Here is a 22,033-nt window from a genome sequence, read left to right as displayed (position 1 = left end):
TTTATCTCAACAAACTGGGGGAACGCCCTCACCAGCGCTAACTCGTCAGGCACAGGACATCTCGAACTGGGCTCATCAACATCAAATATCGCTCAAAGCAGAACATGTACCAGGAGTGTCCAATCTTCTCGCAGACTCGCTAAGCAGGATCAGTATTCCTTACCACGAGTGGGAGCTAGACCAGCACATTCTGGGCAGACTCTTCAACCGGTGGGGCATGCCAAACTTGGACCTATTCGCTACGAATAAGAACAAGAAATGCCCATTCTTTGCAAGCTGGAATCCCCAAGAGGGATTGTGGGGGAATGTGTTTTCGATGAGATAGTCAGGAATGTATGCTTATGCTTTTTCCCAAATCCCATTGATCTCAAGGGTCCTCAACAAATTGAAGACAGAGCCTTGCGGACTTCTCCTCATAACCCCCAAGTGGCCCAGACAGTTATGGTTCACAGAGCGCCTGCTCCTCTTAGAACAAACTTATGTCCCACTCAAGCTGGTACCAGTGCTGTTGACCATGAACCAGGGCCAGGTCTGGCATCCAGACCCAACATCACTACACTTATCTGCCTGGCTCTTGAGTTCAATGAGTTCTCCACGACAGACATTCTGTCAGTCTGCAGGGAAATCCTTGCCAAAGCAGAGTGGACACAACAAAAATAACTTATAAACTCAAGTGTAAACGCTTCTGCCTTTGGTGTGTGGAATTTGATGTCTACCCTATCACAACACCGCCGGAGCAAACCCTCTCATATCTGCTCCACCTGGCAAGACCTGGCTTGACTCATTCTTCCATAACAGTGCACCTGGTGGCAATTTCCAGGTTTGGACGCTCCAGTAATTCACCTTCTCTATGGTCTAGTCGCACTGCAAAACAATTCCTCAAAGGCCTCTTCAGGACTTTTCCCCATGCATAAAAACCTCCACCATCATGATATCTGAATGTATTACTGAGATAGCTCATGAGAAAACCATCTGAGCCCATTCACAGAGCAGAATTGAAGTACCTTACTTGGAAAACGGCACTGCTAGTGGCTCTCACATCTTCCAAAACAGTAAGTGGGATTCACACCTTTACTATCAAGGAACCTTTTCTTTAATTCACGTCAGACAGTGTTATACTTCGAACCAATCCTAAGTTTATTCCCAAGGTGCCGTCAGACTTCCACCCGAACTAACCAGTGGTTCTATTAACATTCTTACCAAATCCTCAAACAGTTGCAGAAAAATCTCTACATTCTCTAGACATCAAATGATGCCTAAAGTTTTACTTACACAGGGCCCATCAGATCCGCAAAGCAGACCAATTGTGTCTGGCAAAGGTCTTTCAGTAACCAAACAAACCTTTGCCAGATGGATTGCATCAGATATACAATTTTGTCACTCACAAGCAGGAAAGCCATTGCAGGCCAAAGTCAAAGCCCAATCAACCAGAGCTGTTTCCACATCTACAGCCCTTTTTGCTGGAGTACCTAGCCAGCATATCTGCCAAGCAGCAATGTGGTCCATCAGGCACATATTTATAAAGCATTATTGACTGGATGAGACTCATAAGTCTGATGCTGCTAAGGGACAGGCAGTGATAAGACATCTATTTCAATATGGTGAGGCTCTTTTACTTTTTTCCTACCGCCCACTAAATGTATGTTACCATGATATGATTGTCCTTCTCTTCCTTTATTGCTTGTTATTCATATTCAAGCATGTGAATCTATGAAAGATCCAATACTGGAGAAGAAAATGAGTTACTTACCTGTAACTATACTTCTCCAGTATTTGGTATCTTTCATAGATTCACATACGACCCTTCCTCCTCCCCTTAGAGGCTCCCCTTAGACATTGGGATAATAAATTCACATTTGTGCTCGAAAATCTGAGGGAATCAGCCTTTGTTGATAGCGTTGTTGCCTGATTAGCTAAAGTTTGTGGATTGGTCCTTTTTTAAAAAGGACATAGCTATAAGACCTAAGGTTCAATGCCAGTCTATCTGTTATAGTAATACGCATTGCTTTATCATAGTACAGTGGGGCTCTCACTTCGACAGGGAATGATTCAAGCATGTGAATCTATGAAAGATACCAATACTGGAGAACTACAGTTACAGGTGACTATTTTGTTTCTTGACAGTCACAAGCAATGTACTTTATCCATTACTTCTCTTAAAACAGGTCTCTTCTGGTTGTGCAGCGTAGTTCATTTGTTAAGAACCTATTTCCAACAAAAATGTTTTTGGGTTGTAACCCACAGCTCTCACTCATATACTTTGGATTAAAATATTTCTCATAGTCCATTTGCTCATGAAATCAACATTTTTAGAAAAACATGGTCTCTTGTGTTCATAGTCCACTATTGACAGGTGGAGAGTGACTGGCATTTAGCAATCTATGTTGCAATGTCGGCCCTTTTGTAATGCTCCCCATATGCCCCGTTCAATTACGTTCTTATCACAGGAATGGGTTCACCCTTTCCTCGAAGTTAGAGAGTCAGTCCTGTTGAAGTGTTCAAGGGGAATCTAGAGAATTAGGTTACAGGAGGCCTAACATCAATAGGCATAACAAGAAGGCAGGTGGTGAAGAAGTACTGGGCAAAGAGATCTGAAGTTTTCAGCACATATGGAAAAGCTTTTCGAAGTATTGCTTTCAAGGCAATCCAAAGGCAAGTCTAGTCTGGAGGCCACCTAGGCTATATGCGTATATGAACATACACAGGCAAGGTGTGTGGTGACATGAAACTGAAGTCAGAGTCTCCAAACAACTACCTGCATTATTTACCTGAATTAATTTGGGGGATTGCAAACCTAGGGCCGGACCAAAAATTATAATCAGTCCTGGCAAACATTTTTAAACCAGCCCCACAATGAAGGAAACTGCAACTAAAGAGCCCATAGGAGCATGGCTGGATTAACAGCAGCCCTCTAGCCTGCAGCCCAGAGGGAAAATGGCAGAGTAGCAAGATGGCCACTCCGCCCCCATGCGAAACTACCACCCACCAGGATGGTATCATGTTATTTACATCGAAGCTGCCTAAGAAGACAATGATAAAAAGCTACTTGGTAAGCATACCCCCAGTAACAAAACAGAACTAGTGAAGGACTTGTCAGTCAAAACTAGTGCTCCTTGATGCCTCATCATAACGACATTAACTATGGGGCACGGAAATGTTCTGCTGAGTTCACGAAAACAAGGAAACCATATGACTTAACGGCACCATCACAGCTCCTCCTACCTGCCCTAGACTCTCCTCTCGCCTAAGAATATATTCAGATGCCCTAGTTCAATCCGTCCACTCAACTAAACCAGGACTGTCCGTTCAAAGAATTTACTGGATTGGTTAACGAAAGCAAAACGCTGAAAATAAGTGTCTTCATGGCATGTTGTCCTAAAATAATCCCACAAAAATGAATATCAAATATGTATGAATATGTATACCTTTCCTTTGAAGTTGTAGGGATCCTAATAGACATATGGATTTCAGCATTTCCGTCGTGTACATTTCTAAGCAGCACTGCAACTGGATGTAGAGTCTGCAGATTTCGGGGTGGATTTCGCCGTCTTCAGCGCTGTAACAGAAAAAAAGCGAAGAAAGACGTCTTATTGTCTCGGTCTTACTGATAAACTCGCTGGTAATCTTCAAAACAGCCCTAGGGACACGTTTCATCTGCATCTCGCGCCAAGAGTTGAGATACTTTTTTATTATTGCTAGTTCATAAGATGGAGTGCAGTAAATCCCCTATTACAAGATATTTCTAGTACAACCCAGACACAAACCTATTTTAATGTCTGGAAAGAACATGCAGCCACGGCTGAGGGAAATATGCCACAAAAATATGACAGCAACTTTTTGAAGAGAGGTCGTTTTGGTCTCTGAACCGAACCCGCAATACTCGCCCGTTGAAATATAAGGCACACAAGTCCCGTTTTGTTCATGTGTCTTTCATGTTGCGATCTGAAGTCAGAACTTTATTCGAGGGCTGGAGGTGATTTCGCTGGACTGTGAAATGCCCGCTCCAAGCAGAGCACTGCGGTGCAACCCCGGCATTAACAAGTGCATTAGGTTATAAGGGGCGCTGGTAACATAAAATGCCTCATCTGCACCCAAACAACAGGAAATAAACAATATAACCCACTACACAGGGACAGCTGCTTCCTGCCACCCGTACTAGCTCTCTACAGACCCGAAGATCTCAAGCCCGGTGTGAGTAGCTTACATATACCTGTATTTTCTAGGCCCTCTGCACTTGTACTTACGCACTTGCAAAAAAAAAAAAGTAAGTATTCGCACGCAAAGTAAAAATACAGGACTGGACGACTACTCATGACATTGGACATCTGAAGGTCACTGTTGATCTGACCTGATTTGGTCAGAATGCGTCCACATCGCCACACCACTAGGGATGCTGGGATGTTGCTCCTTTTTAACCTTAGGTAAAAAAAGGTAAATTAAAATGTAAGGCTTGCAAGGGTGTTCCCACCGCGTAGTAGGCGCAGCCTCCCATCAGACAAAGGCTACCCCCGCACTAAGCAAGCCACAGGGACATGGATTCTCACACTGGAGGTAATACACTTCCAGCAGGAGCCTCCACACATCATCACCTCTGGGTAGAAAGGTAGGCCTATATTGCTGGGGATGTCCCCCACCCCCAGCAGATGTGGTCCTACCCTCTTCCGCCGGGAGGTCCGAATGCTAGATAAGCATTATGTATCAACGGCTCATACAAGACTGCATGCACCCTAGAAATAAACAGGAAAAGTTCTGGACTCTATGTGATGTGATCAGGGGCACCAGAGGGCCGTCCTGTTAACAGCCAGTGCCTGTTGAAGGTGGGCTGCAGGGCACCATATCCATCACTTGGGAGGGTGTTCCACTAGACACAGACATCAGTACAGCAGAGCTTCTTAGCTGTTTACACGTGACTCTCCTGTGGACTTTCGTTATGGAATGGCTGGGTGGGAATCCGGTCTGTCCAGTGGTTCCCAACCTGAGGTCCAGGGACCCCTGGGGGTCCACGAAGCCACCTTGGGGGGTCCGCAACTGCTTAGAAAATTCATATTAACAGATGAATACAGTGTTGATAAATCAAGTCGCTAAATATACAATTGAACAGTTTAAAACATACTGTAAGTGTCAAGCAACCTGAAAGTGGAAGCTAAAAATTAAACTAGTATCCTCAGATTGATTCGTGGGAGCAACGCAGGTGCATCAAACAGAACAGAGTATAGATGATATGTGGCTTCAACTGAATTTAGAAAAGCTCCAATCTGCCTATTAAAATTTACATGAATTTTTTTTTATATTTGTCTGCAAATTAAGTAAAATGTGTTGCCATTTGTGTATTTGTTTTATGAATGCTTGTTTCTGTATTTTTGTGTGTATTGTTTTGCAGTTCAAATCATCCACAATGTTTAGGCTGGGGTCCCCGGCTTCCAGTTATGACTTAGTGGGGGATCCCCAGATTCCAGTAATGATTCAGTGAAGTTCCCCAGGTTCCAGTAATGATAAAATTGGGGGTCCACCGACGTCAGAGGGTTTTTCTGGCTGGGGCATAGTGTCAAATTGTTCTATGCTTGGGGTTTTACTGCACTGTGGGTGGCTAATTTTATGCAAAAGGGTATGCAATAATCGATTATAACAAAACACCTACTTTATTACACTAAACGATATTAACTTGTTCGAAATTCCATAAAAATATGAAATAACTTTAAAAACCTCATTATAATCTATGGATCCCTGGGTACAATAAAAAAGACCACATCATTTGGGGGAGATCTTTTCATTTTCTTGCTCAAAACCGTGATATTCCTGACCCTTCTTTAGTTAGCCCCGGCAATGGAAATCACACACATATATACAAACACACTACGATCTCTGGCTCTTGGTAGTAAGTCACCCACGTTCATGCCCTTTTCTTATGGCCTGAGTGCATCATCCTGGGCACGTGCTCTATAAAAATAATCATTCTCAAATACATCGTTCGAGCCCATACACGGCTGAAGGTCAGTATGGCCACATGAATGCTCAAGAAAGTAAGGGCACATAAGTACAAAACGTTTTTTCAAGAGCCGTTTTCTGTATTGGTGTTTTGCCATCCACAGATAATCTCTTGTCTTCGCCCTAGAAACAAAGTACTTTCAGTCTGAGTTTCAGGGTGATCTCCCAATGTGCCTAGGAAAGCTGCTACCACGCATTGAGGTTAGCATAACATTCGGACTGCCACTGCACAAGGAACTCACTGTGGAGAACTTCTAGATGCCACGAACACATAAACTGCACTTCCGGCCTGTGGTCTGAACACAATTATTGGAAGGTGGGTACCCTTCTACATTCCTATGGCAAATATGAGCAATGAACTTCTCAAGACCTGGCTGTTCGAGCAGCAGCAGCACCTCCCCACCCCGTTCCCCCCCCCTCAGCGCCCTCACGGGTGAGTAGTGCGCTTTACAAATTCCTGATTGATTCCACGTTCCACCCCAGACACAGCTAATAACACACCAGATTCTCTGTGGTCACCTTGGCCAGGAGGTTGGGGTCACCTCAATATATAAAGAAGAGAAAGATGACCACCACTAGCTGCAGAGCCCAGTGGCAAAGGGTGTGTTACCATCCATAATGGGTGGCAGCCACGAAGGGGCGCTTATTTATTTATCATATTTATTTTCTAGTTTTACGTAATGTGACTCAGGATCCAAAGGGAGTCAGAGTACTTTATTCACAAAGGAAGTGACAATAGACGAATGACTAGCAAAAGGGTACCTGGCTACCCCACTGTAAGCACAGATGCATCTTTACAGGATGGACACAGGTGTCTAGGAAAGAAACACAATTATGGAATATTCTCACACAGCAAATGGGTAAGTATCTGAAGTGAATTACTGATCTCAAGGTAAAAGGTAGTGAAATTCCCCTTAGAGTGAGAGATGCAAAGAAGATGACACACTGAGATCAGCTGGGACGTGTTACACAAAACTCTGGTCCCATCAGATGTCTACTGGTGAATTACGTGACAAATGTGGCCAACATTAATATGAATGTATTTTCTTCTATGTAAGTGAATGCCTTAGGACGAGCAGGTAAGGTTGCCTTTTTTCTTTTGCCTTTATTAATAGCAATTACTTTCAACCTCCATGCTGGAGATGAAGACCAATCAGACTAGTCTCTCCAGGAAAAAGAGGTGCTTAAAAATGAAGTGGATTTTAAGATAGAACAGGAAAAATATTTTTATTCTGACTATAACATTAGGGCCCATTCTAATTGTCTGCTAAGCGTATAATATATAAGGGAGCTATGACCAAAATGCTGTTAGCCTTGCTGCTTAAAGCCTAGATTCCTAAATTGTATGAATGACTACAAATACTCAGGCTTTTTCTCTGGCTCAAGCAGTTGCAGTTAACATCCAGTATTCTGAAACTGAAAATGCTTGAGGTCCATACTAACCAAGGTTCTTAGGGGGTCATTCTGACCCTGGCGGTAAAATCCGCCAGGGCCAACGACCGCGGGAGCACCGCCAACAGGCTGGCGGTGCTCCCATGGGCATTCTGACCGCGGCGGTACAGCCGCGGTCAGAAACGGAAAACCGGCGATTCTGACCCCCATACCGCCATCCTGTTCCTGGCGGTTTTGGCCGCCGGGAACAGAATGGCGGTATGGGGTGTTGTGGGGCCCCTGGGGGCCCCTGCAGTGCCCATGTCAATGGCATGGGCACTGCAGGGGCCCCCGTAACAGGGCCCCACAAAGATTTTCAGTGTCTGCCATGCAGACACTGAAAATCGCGACGGGTGCAACTGCACCCGTCGCACCCCTTCCACTCCGCTGGCTCCATTCGGAGCCGGCATCCTCATGGAAGGGTGTTTCCCGCTGGGCTGGCGGGTGGCCTTCTGGCGGTCGCCCGCCAGCCCAGCGGGAAACCCAGAATACCCGCGGCGGTCTTTTGACCGCGCAGCGGTATTCTGGCGGTCCCAGCCAGGCCGGCGGCTTCTGCCGCCGGCCGGGGTCAGAATGACCCCCTTAGTCTGTGACCGAAAGTTAGCTTGACTAATCAACACTGGCATTTCAGGTTGACATGAAAGTGCTGTAAGAGCGTAGCTCAAAGGAGGTGGCGTAGGGGAAGTTTTGGTACAGTACAACACAGTTATCACAGCAGATTTTACGATATGTTTAGCCAAGGTTATAAGTAGGGAACACTTTGATAATAACTCAAAAATATATACATATATATAATACATAGGAATCTACAATCCCTCTATAAAAGCCCATCCCTAATTTCCTTATGAAAGTCGAGTTGTGATGCCTCTGGTCACTTGTAATATGACAATGACATCCAGTCAAAGGTTACACTAATTTAAGCCTGGGGCCAATCAATGGCACTTAACCAAAATGTACAAAGCATTTAGAAGTACCAAAACAGTTAAAAAGTTGAAAACACAGCAAAATAAAAATCTGTCTCTGATTCATAAAAACAGAGAAAAGGTTAATATGCAACACTAAAATGACAAAAGTCCAATAAGGGGTACCAGAAATATGAAACTTCGAAGTCCTAAGTTAAACTTGCACCAAAAAGGGCACAGCACCAGTGGCAGTCAATGGTTATGTTAGAACAGGACCTAGGTGTGATTTGAGGCTGACCACAATAGAGTGTGGGTCGGATACACCAAGTAGATCGACCCTGCCAGGGCACAGAAGTAGGGATGTTCAAAAAAGTTTCTTAGTGCCAATCTAAAAAGGGATTTTCTGTGAAGAAAATCTTTTCTCTACTCAGTACAAACCTGATCTTCAATGCAAAGCAGTGAACCTGCTGGTTGGATACTTTTCCCAGAAGGTCCCTTGAATCTCTGGAGCACAATGTTTTTAAAAAGTTCCACAGAAGCGTACTGCGAAAGACCCTGGGACTCAGGGAGAGCATTAGGAGGCTCTCAGGGATGTCAGGCAAGGGGCAACAGGAAAGTCCAGTTTAGGTCCAGTTGCCACTGGTCAGCTGGGATTCTTCACAGGAATGTCCTCTTTAGCTTTTTTTATCATCCTGGAGCCACCCAGGGGATGATCCTTATGATCACTGGAGATCTTTCTTTCCTTGGATTTCAACTGGTAGTGGGTCCAACATTCTCAGGTCTTTCTCACAGGTCACAGATGCCAAGTGTAGTAAAATGAGTGAGCCTGGTATCCTTTCCGAAGTCCAGCAGTATCATGAGGAAGACAGGATGCATGACAGTTTAATAAGGCTTCACAGACTGTGTGTGAGGGAACCCTAAGATACCTCTAGTTCCTCTATGAACAATGGAGTAAAGGTTCCCAGGCTCTGACCTACATACTTTTGCAGTAGTTTGTGGCATATTTCCATTTTCCCAGATGCATTGCAAGGCTGTGCAACCTATGAGTGTAGTTTGTGGTGTGTCAATGGCTTGCAGGAGTCTTGTAAAGGCTGGAGCTCAGTTTAAGGAGGCATGATGTCTGTAGGGCTATCAAATTCCCTCCAAATCATCTCCCAAATGTAAAGAAGAGGGTATGTTAGTATCTTGCATCACTGGCGTCTGTGGAAAATTGCCTCCACAACCTCCATATCTTTTCATATTTCTGTGGGCATCCTCTGGGTTTCTGTATGTCTTTTTCCACAAGACAGCAGAGGTCCATACACTGCGTCTGTCCCTGGATGGATGGAGCAGCCAGGAACCTCCATCTACATGATAAGTCAGATGGCCCACTTTTATAAGTGTGCAGTCTGTTCTGGGCTCCCTCATTATTCCAGAAGACTCGATTGAGCCACTGGGGAGCAATATATTCTGAATACCCCATGATCTCCCATAGGCTTTAGAATCATTACTGCCTTCATATTTATACATTTTTGTTACTACATTAAAAAAAATTTAATTGTGTGTGGAACCTCTTAATCATGTTATCCCATCTTGCTGCTTTAAATTTGATTTTTGTATCCCAGCACTTTTTCTAGTACAGGCTTTTGGAGGCAGCCAGCTGTTTTGTGGGCTCCTCATCAGTGACAGTAATCCGTATTTGCCTGAATAACTGTTGATTCGTCACTTCATGAGCTTCAGTTCCTGTTTAAACTTTTATTAGGGTTTCATTCGAAGTAGTTCATGATAAGGGCACTTTCCTAACATGGTACAATCTATTCTCATTTATTACTGACACCAGTTTAGTGGTCAGTGAACTACCATATCTTGTCTTCCACAACTCGCAAAATCATCAGGCCACTGTCACCTCTTGTTCACCAAAAGCTTTATATGTGTGCAATTGTTTTATTTCCCACATTAAGTGAACGTCTTGGGGGTGGTGATAGCTCTCGATGTGTCGATGGTGTTAAAAAAAAGCGCTTAGTGAAAAACATGTTATGTGAACAATGTATAATCAAAGAGGTTGCCCCTGACGTCTACAAAATGTGTTAGCTTTGCGAGGATGCCTGGGAAAATCCTGCCATTTAGATTTGTTAGGGCTTTAATAATCAATTTGGTCAAAATATAAGGATTTCCTTTGTTTTTAGATTTGAACACAGAATTCACATTACAGGGAGTGCAGAGTTATTAGGCAAATGAGTATTTTGACCACATCATCCTCTTTATGCATGTTGTCTTACTCCAAGCTGTATAGGCTCGAAAGCCTACTACCAATTAAGCATATTAGGTGATGTGCATCTCTGTAATGAGAAGGGGTGTGGTCTAATGACATCAACACCCTATACCAGGTGTGCATAATTATTAGGCAACTTCCTTTCCTTTGGCAAAATGGGTCAAAAGAAGGACTTGACAGGCTCAGAAAAGTCCAAAATAGTGAGATATCTTGCAGAGGGATGCAGCACTCTTAAAATTGCAAAGCTTCTGAAGCGTGATCATCGAACAATCAAGCGTTTCATTCAATATAGTCAACAGGGTCGCAAGAAGCGTGTGGAAAAACCAAGGCGCAAAATAACTGCCCATGAACTGAGAAAAGTCAAGCGTGCAGCTGCCACGATGCCACTTGCCACCAGTTTGGCCATATTTCAGAGCTGCAACATCACTGGAGTGCCCAAAAGCACAAGGTGTGCAATACTCAGAGACATGGCCAAGGTAAGAAAGGCTGAAAGACGACCACCACTGAACAAGACACACAAGCTGAAACGTCAAGACTGGGCCAATAAATATTGCAAGACTGATTTTCCTAAGATTTTATGGACTGATGAAATGAGAGTGAGTCTTGATGGGCCAGATGGATGGGCCCGTGGCTGGATTGGTAAAGGGCAGAGAGCTCCAGTCCGACTCAGACGCCAGCAAGGTGGAGGTGGAGTACTGGTTTGGGCTGGTATCATCAAAGATGAGCTTGTGGGGCCTTTTCGGGTTGAGGATGGAGTCAAGCTCAACTCCCAGTCCTACTGCCAGTTCCTGGAAGACACCTTCTGCAAGCAGTGGTACAGGAAGAAGTCTGCATCCTTCAAGAAAAACATGATTTTCATGCAGGACAATGCTCCATCACACGCGTTCAAGTACTCCACAGCGTGGCTGGCAAGAAAGGGTATAAAAGAAGGAAATCTAATGACATGGCCTCCTTGTTCACCTGATCTGAACCCCATTGAGAACCTGCGGTCCATCATCAAATGTGAGATTTACAAGGAGGGAAAACAGTACACCTCTCTGAACAGTGTCTGGGAGGCTGTGGTTGCTGCTGCACGCAATGTTGATGGTGAACAGATCAAAACACTGACAGAATCCATAGATGGCAGGCTTTTGAGTGTCCTTGCAAAGAAAGGTGGCTATATTGGTCACTGATTTGTTTTTGTTTTGTTTTTGAATGTCAGAAATGTATATTTGTGAATGTTGAGATGTTATATTGGTTTCACTGGTAATAATAAATAATTGAAATGGGTATATATTTTTTTTTTGTTAAGTTGCCTAATAATTATGCACAGTAATAGTCACCTGCACACACAGATATCCCCCTAACATAGCTAAAACTAAAAACAAACTAAAAACTACTTCCAAAAATATTCAGCTTTGATATTAATGAGTTTTTTGGGTTCATTGAGAACATGGTTGTTGTTCAATAATAAAATTAATCCTCAAAAATACAACTTGCCTATTAATTCTGCACTCCCTGTAGAAAAAGCTCATTCCAAGATGTGGGTCAGGTATTATTTTGCCTGTTACAAAACTTTGTTGATACAATCTGTTCATATTGGATTAAAGTTGGCTTGCAGAGTTACTTGTTCTTTTGTACATTTTAGTAAGCTTGTTTAAGTTATATATTTTAGAAATGTATCATGTGATATATAAACAAAAAATAAGAATTTGAGATGATTGATATAATTGGAATGTTGCGAACAATAATTTAATCATAATCTATAACAATCGACTATCCACTGAATTCTAACTGCAATGTAACTGCTAAACCTTACTTGTCAGCAAGTTCAATAGCAGGTTTTATGCATGAACTAACTCCTGGTAAGTCAATGATATCATTAGACCACGGAAACCGCCAACACATACAGCCACTTTAACCCACCGACCGCCAGAGCGGTAGCAACAAACACCGCGGCGGTAACCGCCAACAGCCAGGCGGAAGACAATGTACTGCCCACAGCTTTTCCAGGGCGGTAACAATGCCATCAAAAGCACAGCAGAAAGAGAACACTGAAGGGAAACGACTCACCTCTCGACACTCAAGGAAGAACCATGACGCCATGGAGCCTGAGCTGCACTTTTTTCCAATGCTGGTGTACCTTCTAATATACCAGGAGCATGAACGCCGGCGAAGACGACTACGGTGAGTACTGCACCTAGCACACAAGGGAAGGGGGAGGAAAACAAAAGAGTGACACACACGCAACACCTCCACCCTAACACCATACACACAAACAGATGCAACAACATCACATATACACCCCGTAATCCTCAGGAATAATGCAAGGACAAAAGGAATTGATTAAACAAGTGAGTGTAATATTTCAAATTTAGATATATACACCCTTAAAGCAATAAACAGTATGTACAATATATACAAAAGGAGGGACAATGCCCACTCCAAAATGTCCGTGGCCCACTGGGCCATAACACATAGGCCAAGGCCACACTTGACTCCTGCCTCAATATGGAGAGAACACTGCAGGGGCCTCAGGTCGAAAAAACACAGGCACCTCAGGGGGACGGGGAATGGGGGGCACCTCAGCCGGAAGATGGTACAATGCCACTGGCCTGGAGGGGGCTCAATGCCCACTGCTTGGTCCTGGGGAGTGCAAGGCCACAGTCTCTCTAGTGAGTGGTGTGCCCACTGCTTTGTCCTGGGGAGTGCAAGGCCACAGTCTCTCAAGTGGGTGGTTTTCCCACTGCTTGGTCCTGGGGAGTGCAAAGCCACAGTCTCTCAAGTGGGTGGTTTGCCCACTGCTTGGTCCTAGGGAGTGCAAAGCCACAGTCTCTCAAGTGGATGCCTTCTTCCACTGGTTCTGGAGGGGGCCTTGTGCTCAGTGTGCTTCATCCTGGCAAGGAGAAGCTGAGTGAATGTCTTCTTCCACTGGTTCTGGAGGGGGGCTTGTGCCCAGAGTGCTTCATCCTGGCAAGGAGGGGCTGAGTGGATGCCTACTTCCACTGGTTCTGGAGGGGGCCTTGTGCCTAGTGTGCTTCATCCTGGATGGGGCAAGGTCACAGTCTCTCACCTGTGTGTCACACCGACAGGTGTTGCAGGGGCCAGGATGCACTGCTGGCCATGTAGTCACCACTACACAACTGGTGGTGGTAGCCTCCCGGCCTTCACCTGCAGCCTCGGACGGGTGCCCACTAGGGCTGCTGCTGGCAGTGGTGCTGCTGGCAGTGGTGCTGCTGGCGGCGGTGCAGGTGGTGGTGCAGGTGGCGGTGCTGTCAGTGGTGGTGGTAGCCTCCAGGCCTTCACCTGCAGCCTCGGACGGCTGAAGTGGCATGGTTGGTATGTGTGCCCCTTCCTGCCTTTGGCAGATGGTGGTGCCTCCTTGCTTCTGCAAACTGGTGTCTTTTTCTTGCCCTTGCTGGGTGGTGGTGCCTCCTTCCACTTGCTGGCTGGTGTCCTCTTCTTGCCCTTGCTGGGTGGCTGATCCTTCTTGGCCTTGGCAGGTGGTGCTGGCACACTGGCTGGGCTGACGGGTGCCTCCTTGGAGCCTCTCACACCTGCAGTTGCTGCAGAAACCACAGTGGCCGTGGAATGGGTGGCTGTGGTGCTGGGCTGGGTTCCGGCCACCCTGGCCCGAAGTGAAGGACGGGGTGGGGCAGAAGTGGTAGGGAATAGGTCAATGTTGGTGAGGAAAAGCTTCTTAGGGACACTGGGGCGGCAAGAGTGTGAAGGTTTGGGTGTGGAGGAAGAGGGAGATGTTGTAGGAGTTGTCAGTCTGCTGTGTTTGGGTGCAGTTGCAATGGCTGGATGCTGTTGTGAGGTGGATGGCTGTTGGGTGTCTGAGTGCTTGCGTTTGTGTACTTTGGAAAGAGGGGCCACAGACAGAGTGGGAGAGGACACAGGGGACGTGTGCATGCATGTGGGGGTGGTGACTGCCATTGAGGGGCATGTAGTGATAGGCGTGCTGGTGATGGAGATGGTGGATGAGGATGTAGTGCATGCAGGTGTGAGTGGAGATGCTACTGGGAGGGAGGTGGACGAGGAGGAGGAGGGGGACACAGTGGAGGCAGTGGATGTTGGTGTTTCTGGATGTGGATGGTGCTTGTGTGAGTGCCTGTGAGATGAAGTGTGGTGCTTGTGTTTGCCTGAGCCACTTCTGTGTGTTGATTTGGGTTATTGCTGGTCTGAAGGTGTGCTTGGGATAGGCTGGGGTTGAGGGGATTGGGACTGGGTAGAGGAAGTTGGAGGGGGAGGCTGGAGACAGGGGCAATGGCTGCCATCATTAAGTTGGCCAGAGCCTGGAATGCTCTCTGCTGGCCCGCCACGCCAGAGTGAATGCCCTACAGGTATGCATTTGTTTGTTGCAAATGCCCTGCTAGACCCTGGATGGCATTCAGTATGGTTGACTGGCCAACAGAGAGGGATCACAGGAGGTCAATAGCCTCCTCACTGAGGGCAGCAGGGCTGACTGGTGCAGGGGCTGAGGTGCCTGGGGCAAAGGAGATGCCCACCCTCCTGGGTGAGCGGTGCTGGTACGGGGGTGGTGGCTGTACCTGTAGTTGGGGTGGGCACAGAGGTGTCCGCCACTGCCAGGGAGCTTCCATCCGAGAAGGTGTCGCTGTCAGTACTGTCCACTCCTGTCTCTGTCGCGGTGCTCCCCTCGCCCTCCATCCTACTGGTGCCCTCATCGTCGGTGGATTCAGCCTCCAGGCCCATGTGTGATGCAGCTCCCTCCAACACCGGTGCCTCTGCTCCTCCGCCAGATTATGCTAATGCACACAAGGACAGGGTGGCAAAACAAAAAGGGGGGAGAGACAGAGGATACACTTGGTCAATGCCAGCAACAACTCTACAGTTGGCATACACAACTCACAGGGAACAGCCCTATGCACTAGGCCATGCACTACCAGTTACAATGCTATTCACCAGGCCATGGGGTACAATGCCTAAAGCCATTAGCTGCACACCTGAAACCCACAGGACACTGCCCAGTAGTAGATGCCCACTAACATTATTGGGGTTGGAGTGCATCTGAGCTTGCCCATCATTGAACATACCCTGCCATGTTCGCCCTGGCCTAGGGGCACCCACAGCCCACATCCCCTACCCAGGTAATACCTTAACGCGCACAAACTCATGATTCAGAATCTGTACTCCCCCCTTGTGACTGCTGTGATGCCTTCAAGCACCCATCCAACTCCGGATAGGCCACCGCCAGGATGTGGAACATCATGGGGTGAGGGCACGACAGGCACCCCTTCCTCGTTGGTAGGCCAGCCCCAGCTGGTCCTCCGCCGTCTTCCTTGCCCAGCGGCGCAGGTCCTCCAACCGTTTGTGCCAGTGGGTGCTCCGCCTGTCAAAGACCCCCAGGGTCCACACCTCCTTGGCGATGGCATGCCAAATACCCTTTTTCTGATGGGCGCTGACCTGCAGAATAAAAACAGCATAAAAGGTATTAGTCATAGCATCCAGACTGTTATACTCATGACCCACCATATCCCCCAGTCCCCTTACGCACATACATTGACCACCCTACATGCAGCACTCTGCCCAGGACCCCCTCAGGCCCCCCCAAACATGAGGCTTACACACACAGCGATCCAAACATTCATGCCCAACGCATCATGCTCACAGTCTACTCACCTGTTTGTTTGGAGGACCATAGAGTAAAGGGTACTGGAGTAGGACCCCATCCACCAGTCTCTCCAACTCCTCCGAAGTGAAGGCAGGGGCCCTTTCCCCAGACACTCTAGCCATTGTTGCTTCCAGACACAGGTCACAGCAGCACTTGCAGTGTAGGTCCTCTCCTGTTGAACGTCCGTTAGCAAGTGAACAGATAGAAAATGGCGGTCACGTCCACGGCGGTGGGTACCGTCACCGCCGGCGTACATCGCCATTGGCTCCATGGCCTCAATGATAACCAATGCAGTGTTGCACGGCGGTCATTGACCGCTGACCGCAACGGCGCACAACACCAGCGGAATTACCTCATTTCCACTTATCCCTCCTCACAGATCAGGCAGCCGCCATTTCAGGTGGGCACAGGCCATGGCACCTAACTGCGTCACAGCAGACATTGGCACATCAACTGACTTACGAGTTCACATACTGTTTCTGTAAAGCAAAAATTGCATATTAATGTGGAAATATGTTTGAATATGACCCTCTGCTCACCGTTTTTCACCCTAGAGTTCAACCACTGAGGACGAATAGGAGATGGAGACATCCCCGTGTAGGGACCCCTGGTGGACCTGGAGACAATGGAGGACAGGCACATTATCCTGACCTACAGACTTGATAGGGCCACAATCCAAGAACTATGTGCCCAATTGGAGCCAGACCTGGTATCAGCTATCCGTCATCCCACAGGTATCCTCCCTCTAGTGCAGGTCCTGTCAGTGCTCCATTTCCTGGCACGTGGTTTCTTCCAAGCGACAATGGCCATGGCATCAGGGATGTCACAGCTTATGTTCTCAAACATGCTGACCAGAGTGTTGTCTGCCCTGCTGAAACACATGCACAGCTACATCGTATTCCCCCAAGTGGAGGATTTGGCTACAGTGAAGGCTGATTTCTATGCACTGGGACAAATCCCCAACATCATTGGTGCCATTGATGGTACACATATTGCATTTGTCCCCCCTAGCCCCCTGGAGAAATGAACAAGTGTTCAGAAATAGAAAAAACTTTCACTCTCTGAATGTGCAGATGGTGTGTTTGGCGGCCCAGTACATCTCCCATGTCTATGCAAAGTATCCTGGCTCTGTGCATGATGCCTTTTTCTTGAGGAATAGCAGCATCCCATATGTGATGTCTCAACTCCATAGGTACCGGATGTGGCTAATAGCCCATGGTCCACACCCAGTTGATGTAGGTATATGAGTGTGGGTTTGGCCCTAAGGGTGAGTGTGTGGCTAACAGGTATCCCACGATATTTGCAGGTGACTCTGGTTAACCCAACCTCTCATGGCTACTGACCCCAGTGAGGAATGCCAGGACAAGGGCAGAGGATATTACAATGAGGCACATGGGCAAACAAGGAGGATCATTGAGCGAACCTTTGGCTTCCTGAAGGCCAGATTCCGGGGCCTGTACTACTCACCCATGTAGGTGTGCCAGATCATCGTTGCATGTTGCACAACCTGGCCTTGAGACGCCAGGTGCCTTTTTTGCAGGAGGATGAGCCTGGAGATGGTCTTGTGGCAGCGGTGGAGCCTGTGGACAGTGAGGGAGAGGAGGCAGAGGGTGAAGATGTGGACTACAGAACTACACTAATTCAGCAGTACTTAAGTGACACACGGGCAAGACACTGTAACTTCACCTTCCATTGCAGTTTTGTGTTTGACATTGGACATGGCAGCCTGATTTCTCAATTTCTATGGCCACTTACTGTTCCCTTTGACATCTCTACTTTCAGATCTCTGTGCCCCACTCTGGCTCCTGATGTGTTTACTGCTGCCCACTACAGGTCATACCTATGTAAATATTACAGTATATTTGAATTGCAATGTTTTCAGTTTGTTAAACTAATACATATGTCAAACAATTGACAGACTCCATACTTGAATTTGTCCCAAGGGTGTTTATTTAGGTGCTAATAAGTGGAGGGGGTATCGCAATGGGCTGGGTTGCTAATGGAGGAATGTCCAGGGTAGAGTCCAGTCTATTTGTATCACAGTTGCATTGTCCAAGGGGGCATAGGAAGGGGAGCCATGGCAGTTCAAGGTGGACAGGGTGACAGAGTGGGACACAAGGGTGACAATCAGGAGAGTCTTATTTCCTGTTGGGGGTCTTGGCAATGTTCTCTGGCTTCTGCCGGGATCGCAGGGGCCGTTTGCAGGGTGGTTCTCCTTCTGCAGGGGGTGGGGTGCTGGTGGCCTGTTGTTCCTGTGGCGGGGCCTCCTGTCCACTAGCGTTGGTGGAGTGGGTGGAGGGCTGCTGTTCGGTGTGGCTAGTGCCAGGGGCCCATTGGTGTGTCACTGCCTCCCTCATGGTGTTGGCTGTGTCTGCCAGCACCCCTGCAATGGTGACCAGGGTGGTGTGGATGTCCTTCAGGTCCTCCCTGATCCCCAGGTACTGTCCCTCCTGCAGCCGCTGGGTGTCCTGCAACTTAGCAAGTATCTGGCCCATGGTCTCCTGGGAATGGTGGTATGCTCCCAGGATGTTGGTGAGAGCCTTGTGGAGAGTCAGTTCCCTGGGCCTGTCCTCCCCCTGTTGCACAGCAGTCCTCCCAGCTTCCCTGTTGTCCTATGACTCTGTCCCCTGAACCATGTGCCCACTGCCACTGACCCCAGGTCCCTGATCGTCCTGTGTTTGTGGGGTTGCCTGGGTTCCCTGTAGTGGTGGACACACTGCTGATTGACATGTCTTGGGGACAGAAGGATGGGCCAGCTGGGTGGATGCTGTGGTGGTGTTTTCTGAGGGGGAGGCTCTGTGGTGGGTGGGACTGTGGCTGGGTAACTGACTGTCCAGAGGTCAGTGATGGGCCAGGTTGGTCATAGTGATCCAGGCGTGCAGAGCTGTTATCATCACTGTGGTCCTCTTCTAGGGGGGAACTGGATGTGGCTGGCACCTCCTCACTGGTGATGTTCAGTGGGGGTCCTGTGGGGATGTAAATGCAGTGTTATTGTTTCTGTGTGTACCACCTTGTGCTTGGGTATGTTTCCCTCTATGGTTGTTATTAGCAAGGCAGCTTTGGCTTGTGTGAGTTGTGATTTGTTTGGCTAAGTGATTGTCACTAGTGTACATGCTGTGGTGATGGGTGTCCATGCAGGTCTGTGATGGGGGTCCATGCATTGGTGTTGCATGCAGGGCTTGGTATTGGGATGGGTGGGTTGTGATGGTGGGGTATATGTGAGGTGGTGGGGTGATGGGGTGAGGGTAGGGGTTGTTGTTTGTGATGGCATGCAGGTAGGGTGGGGGATAAAGTAGTAAAGATTTGACTTACCAGAGTCCAGTCCTCCTGCTACTTCTGCCAGGCCCTCAGGATGCATGATCGCCAATACTTGCTCCTCCCAGGTTGATAGTTGTGGGGGAGGAGGTGAGGGTCCACCGCCAGTCCTCTGTACCGCTATCTGGTGTCTTGCAACCACGGAACGTACCTTCCCCCGTAGGTCGTTCCACTCCTTCCTGATGTCATCCCTTGTTCTTGGGTCCTGTCCCACGGCGTTGACCCTGTCCACGACTCTCCGCCATAGCTCCATCTTCCTTGCAATGGATGTCTGCTGCACCTTTGATTCGAACAGCTGTGGCTCTACCCTGATGATTTCCTCCACCACGACCCTTAGCTCCTCCTCTGAGAACCTGGGTGTCTTTGTGGTGCAATGGGTGTAGTGTGACTGGTGTGTGTGAGGGTGCGTGGGGTTATGTGTTGAGGTGTGTGCTGTGAGGTGCGCGGATGGTGTATGGGTGATGGAGTTTTGTGGCTCAGATTCAGTGGGTGCTCCTGGCTTGTCTGTCCCTCACTTGCCAAAATCTTTGGGTCGTAAAGGGTTGTGGGTAGTGTTTGTGTGTGTGTTTTATATTGGTGTGGGTGTGGTGTGTGTACGTGTGTCAGGTGTGTGTAGTTTGAATTGTCCAATGTGGTGTAGTTTTGTATGTGTGTGTGTATTTTGAGCGCACCAATGGTTTACCGCGGTTTAATGACCGCTGCAGTGATTCGTGGGTCATGATGCTGTGGGTGTATTTCTGTTGGCGTAACGTTGTGGGTTTGGGTACCGCCAGTTTATCACTGACCCTTGGGACTCTTGGGCTGGTGGACCTTTGTGTGTGTCTGTATAGTGGCAGATTTCTATGTGTGGGTCATAATACAGGTAGCGGTATACCGCTGCGGTATGTTGGCGGCAGTCAGCATGGCGTTAAGAGGCACTTACCGACAATGTTGTAATGAGTGCCCATGTGTCTTGGAAGCAAACTGTGTCAAATGCTTGTATGAATGATCTAATATCCATACTTTGTGCTGATTAATCTTCACCAGCAAGAAAAGGCTACCTTGAAGGGCCAAAGGAGTAGAGCTAGGCAGAGAAAGGACATAAGGCCACTCACCCTATCTAGAGTGGACGGCCTCGTGTTTTATTTTCATTCATTGCTACCAGGAAAAACTGGTGGTACAGGGTTGTAGAAAAAAAGAAAAATGTCCCCACAACCTAGGAGAAAACTCCCAGTGTGTGTCATTTTTTTCTGTTTTTCAATAACAAACTCCCTCTTTGTGGGTATGGGTTTGAAAAATAAAAAAACTTTGGTGTGCTGCTGACTGAAAGACTTTTAGCACCTCCAAAGGAACGACAGCAACTAATTTTGAACAAATTTTTGCTTTTGCAAAAGTCCCTACTATCTATGACCAGTTCTCTCTTGTGGGTTGAATACTGCTGTGCAGGCTGTGTTAACATTGCATTTTCCCTCTTCTGATAATCTATGTACTTGGATTTTTTGGGGGTCCACTTTGTAACCTTCATTGCCATTGTCATTTTTAGTAAAAGCATTTTTGCCAACAGTGCATTGAGCCCTAACCCTTTTTCTTTGAGACTCGGCTTGCTTAGAGAACAGGGATGATTCAGTGATTCCAGCTCAGTCAAACCCTTTACTCACTTCATGAATGTTGCAGTTGTTTAAATTGCTGAGAGCCACTACTGCGGCACTATAAACAAAGTTGTTGTGATGCAACATGTGTTGTAGTATTATACAGACAAGAAGCTTTCTTAGCAGAGAGTTTATTCCAGGTATGAAAGACAAAAGAAGCAACCATCAAGGAGCTGATGTAACTTCCAGCTCAGCCCTCGTGACACAGGTCAACTGACTGCCAAGGAATTCTCATCACCTTGGCAATCTATGACATCACTAGGTGTCCTCACGGGTAGCGCACCAAAGAAGCATTAATCCACCTATTCTGCAGGGGGCCGAGCTGTGCCTTAGGAGAAAGAGTGTCCCACTGGTTTTCACAACCTCTGACAGAGGAGACCAGATTGTAATGGAGAACTTGTGTGCTTCTGACTGCATTCCTTTGATACTTGTGGGTTCTGTTTTAGAGGCCACACAGCACAGGGGTGGGGAGGGCAGGTCTTTTACCCAGACCTTTGCAAATGTGCCTGTGTGTTTTCCTGTGTGTCAGAGACAAGTATACTTGCCAGCAGAACTGGGTTGTAAGCAGCATGGAACTTCATCAGATAAGCAAGTGACACTATATGTATCTGTTAGACCTGACAGCTCTTTGCGTGGTGTCCCTGTACCTTTAGCTTCTGACCTCTTCTTTTTGGATCCTGTGTGTAATTTGTTTTTGCTGGTTTTGATACTCTGGGGACTTTACCACCGCAAACCAGTGCTAAAGTCCAAGTGCTCTCTGTCTAAAAGATATTGGTAATTGGTTTTCCATGTTTGGCACATTTGAGTAACTGGTAAGTCCCTAGTTAAGTGCACTATGGGTGGCCAGGACCTGTAAATCAAATACTATTAGTGGGCCTGCAGCACTGATTGTGCCACCCACATGAGC

General features: G+C 47.3%; 1 protein-coding gene across 3 annotated transcripts in view; it reads right to left on the bottom strand.

Annotated features, from left to right (window-relative positions):
* Positions 1–22,033, bottom strand: part of RGS7BP (regulator of G protein signaling 7 binding protein) — a 657,220-nt gene that overhangs the window by 222,835 nt on the left and 412,352 nt on the right. For all 3 annotated transcript variants that reach the window (XM_069222702.1, XM_069222694.1, XM_069222711.1), the window contains exon 3: positions 3,426–3,556. In XM_069222702.1, the coding sequence (XP_069078803.1) occupies positions 3,426–3,556 (131 nt within the window). The remainder of the gene's footprint in view (positions 1–3,425; positions 3,557–22,033) is intronic.

The sequence above is a fragment of the Pleurodeles waltl genome, chromosome 1_1 (genome assembly GCF_031143425.1).
Source record: "Pleurodeles waltl isolate 20211129_DDA chromosome 1_1, aPleWal1.hap1.20221129, whole genome shotgun sequence".
Lineage (NCBI taxonomy): Eukaryota > Metazoa > Chordata > Amphibia > Caudata > Salamandridae > Pleurodeles > Pleurodeles waltl.
Note: the sequence above shows the minus strand (reverse complement) of the source record. Positions and strands in the feature narration are given on the sequence as shown.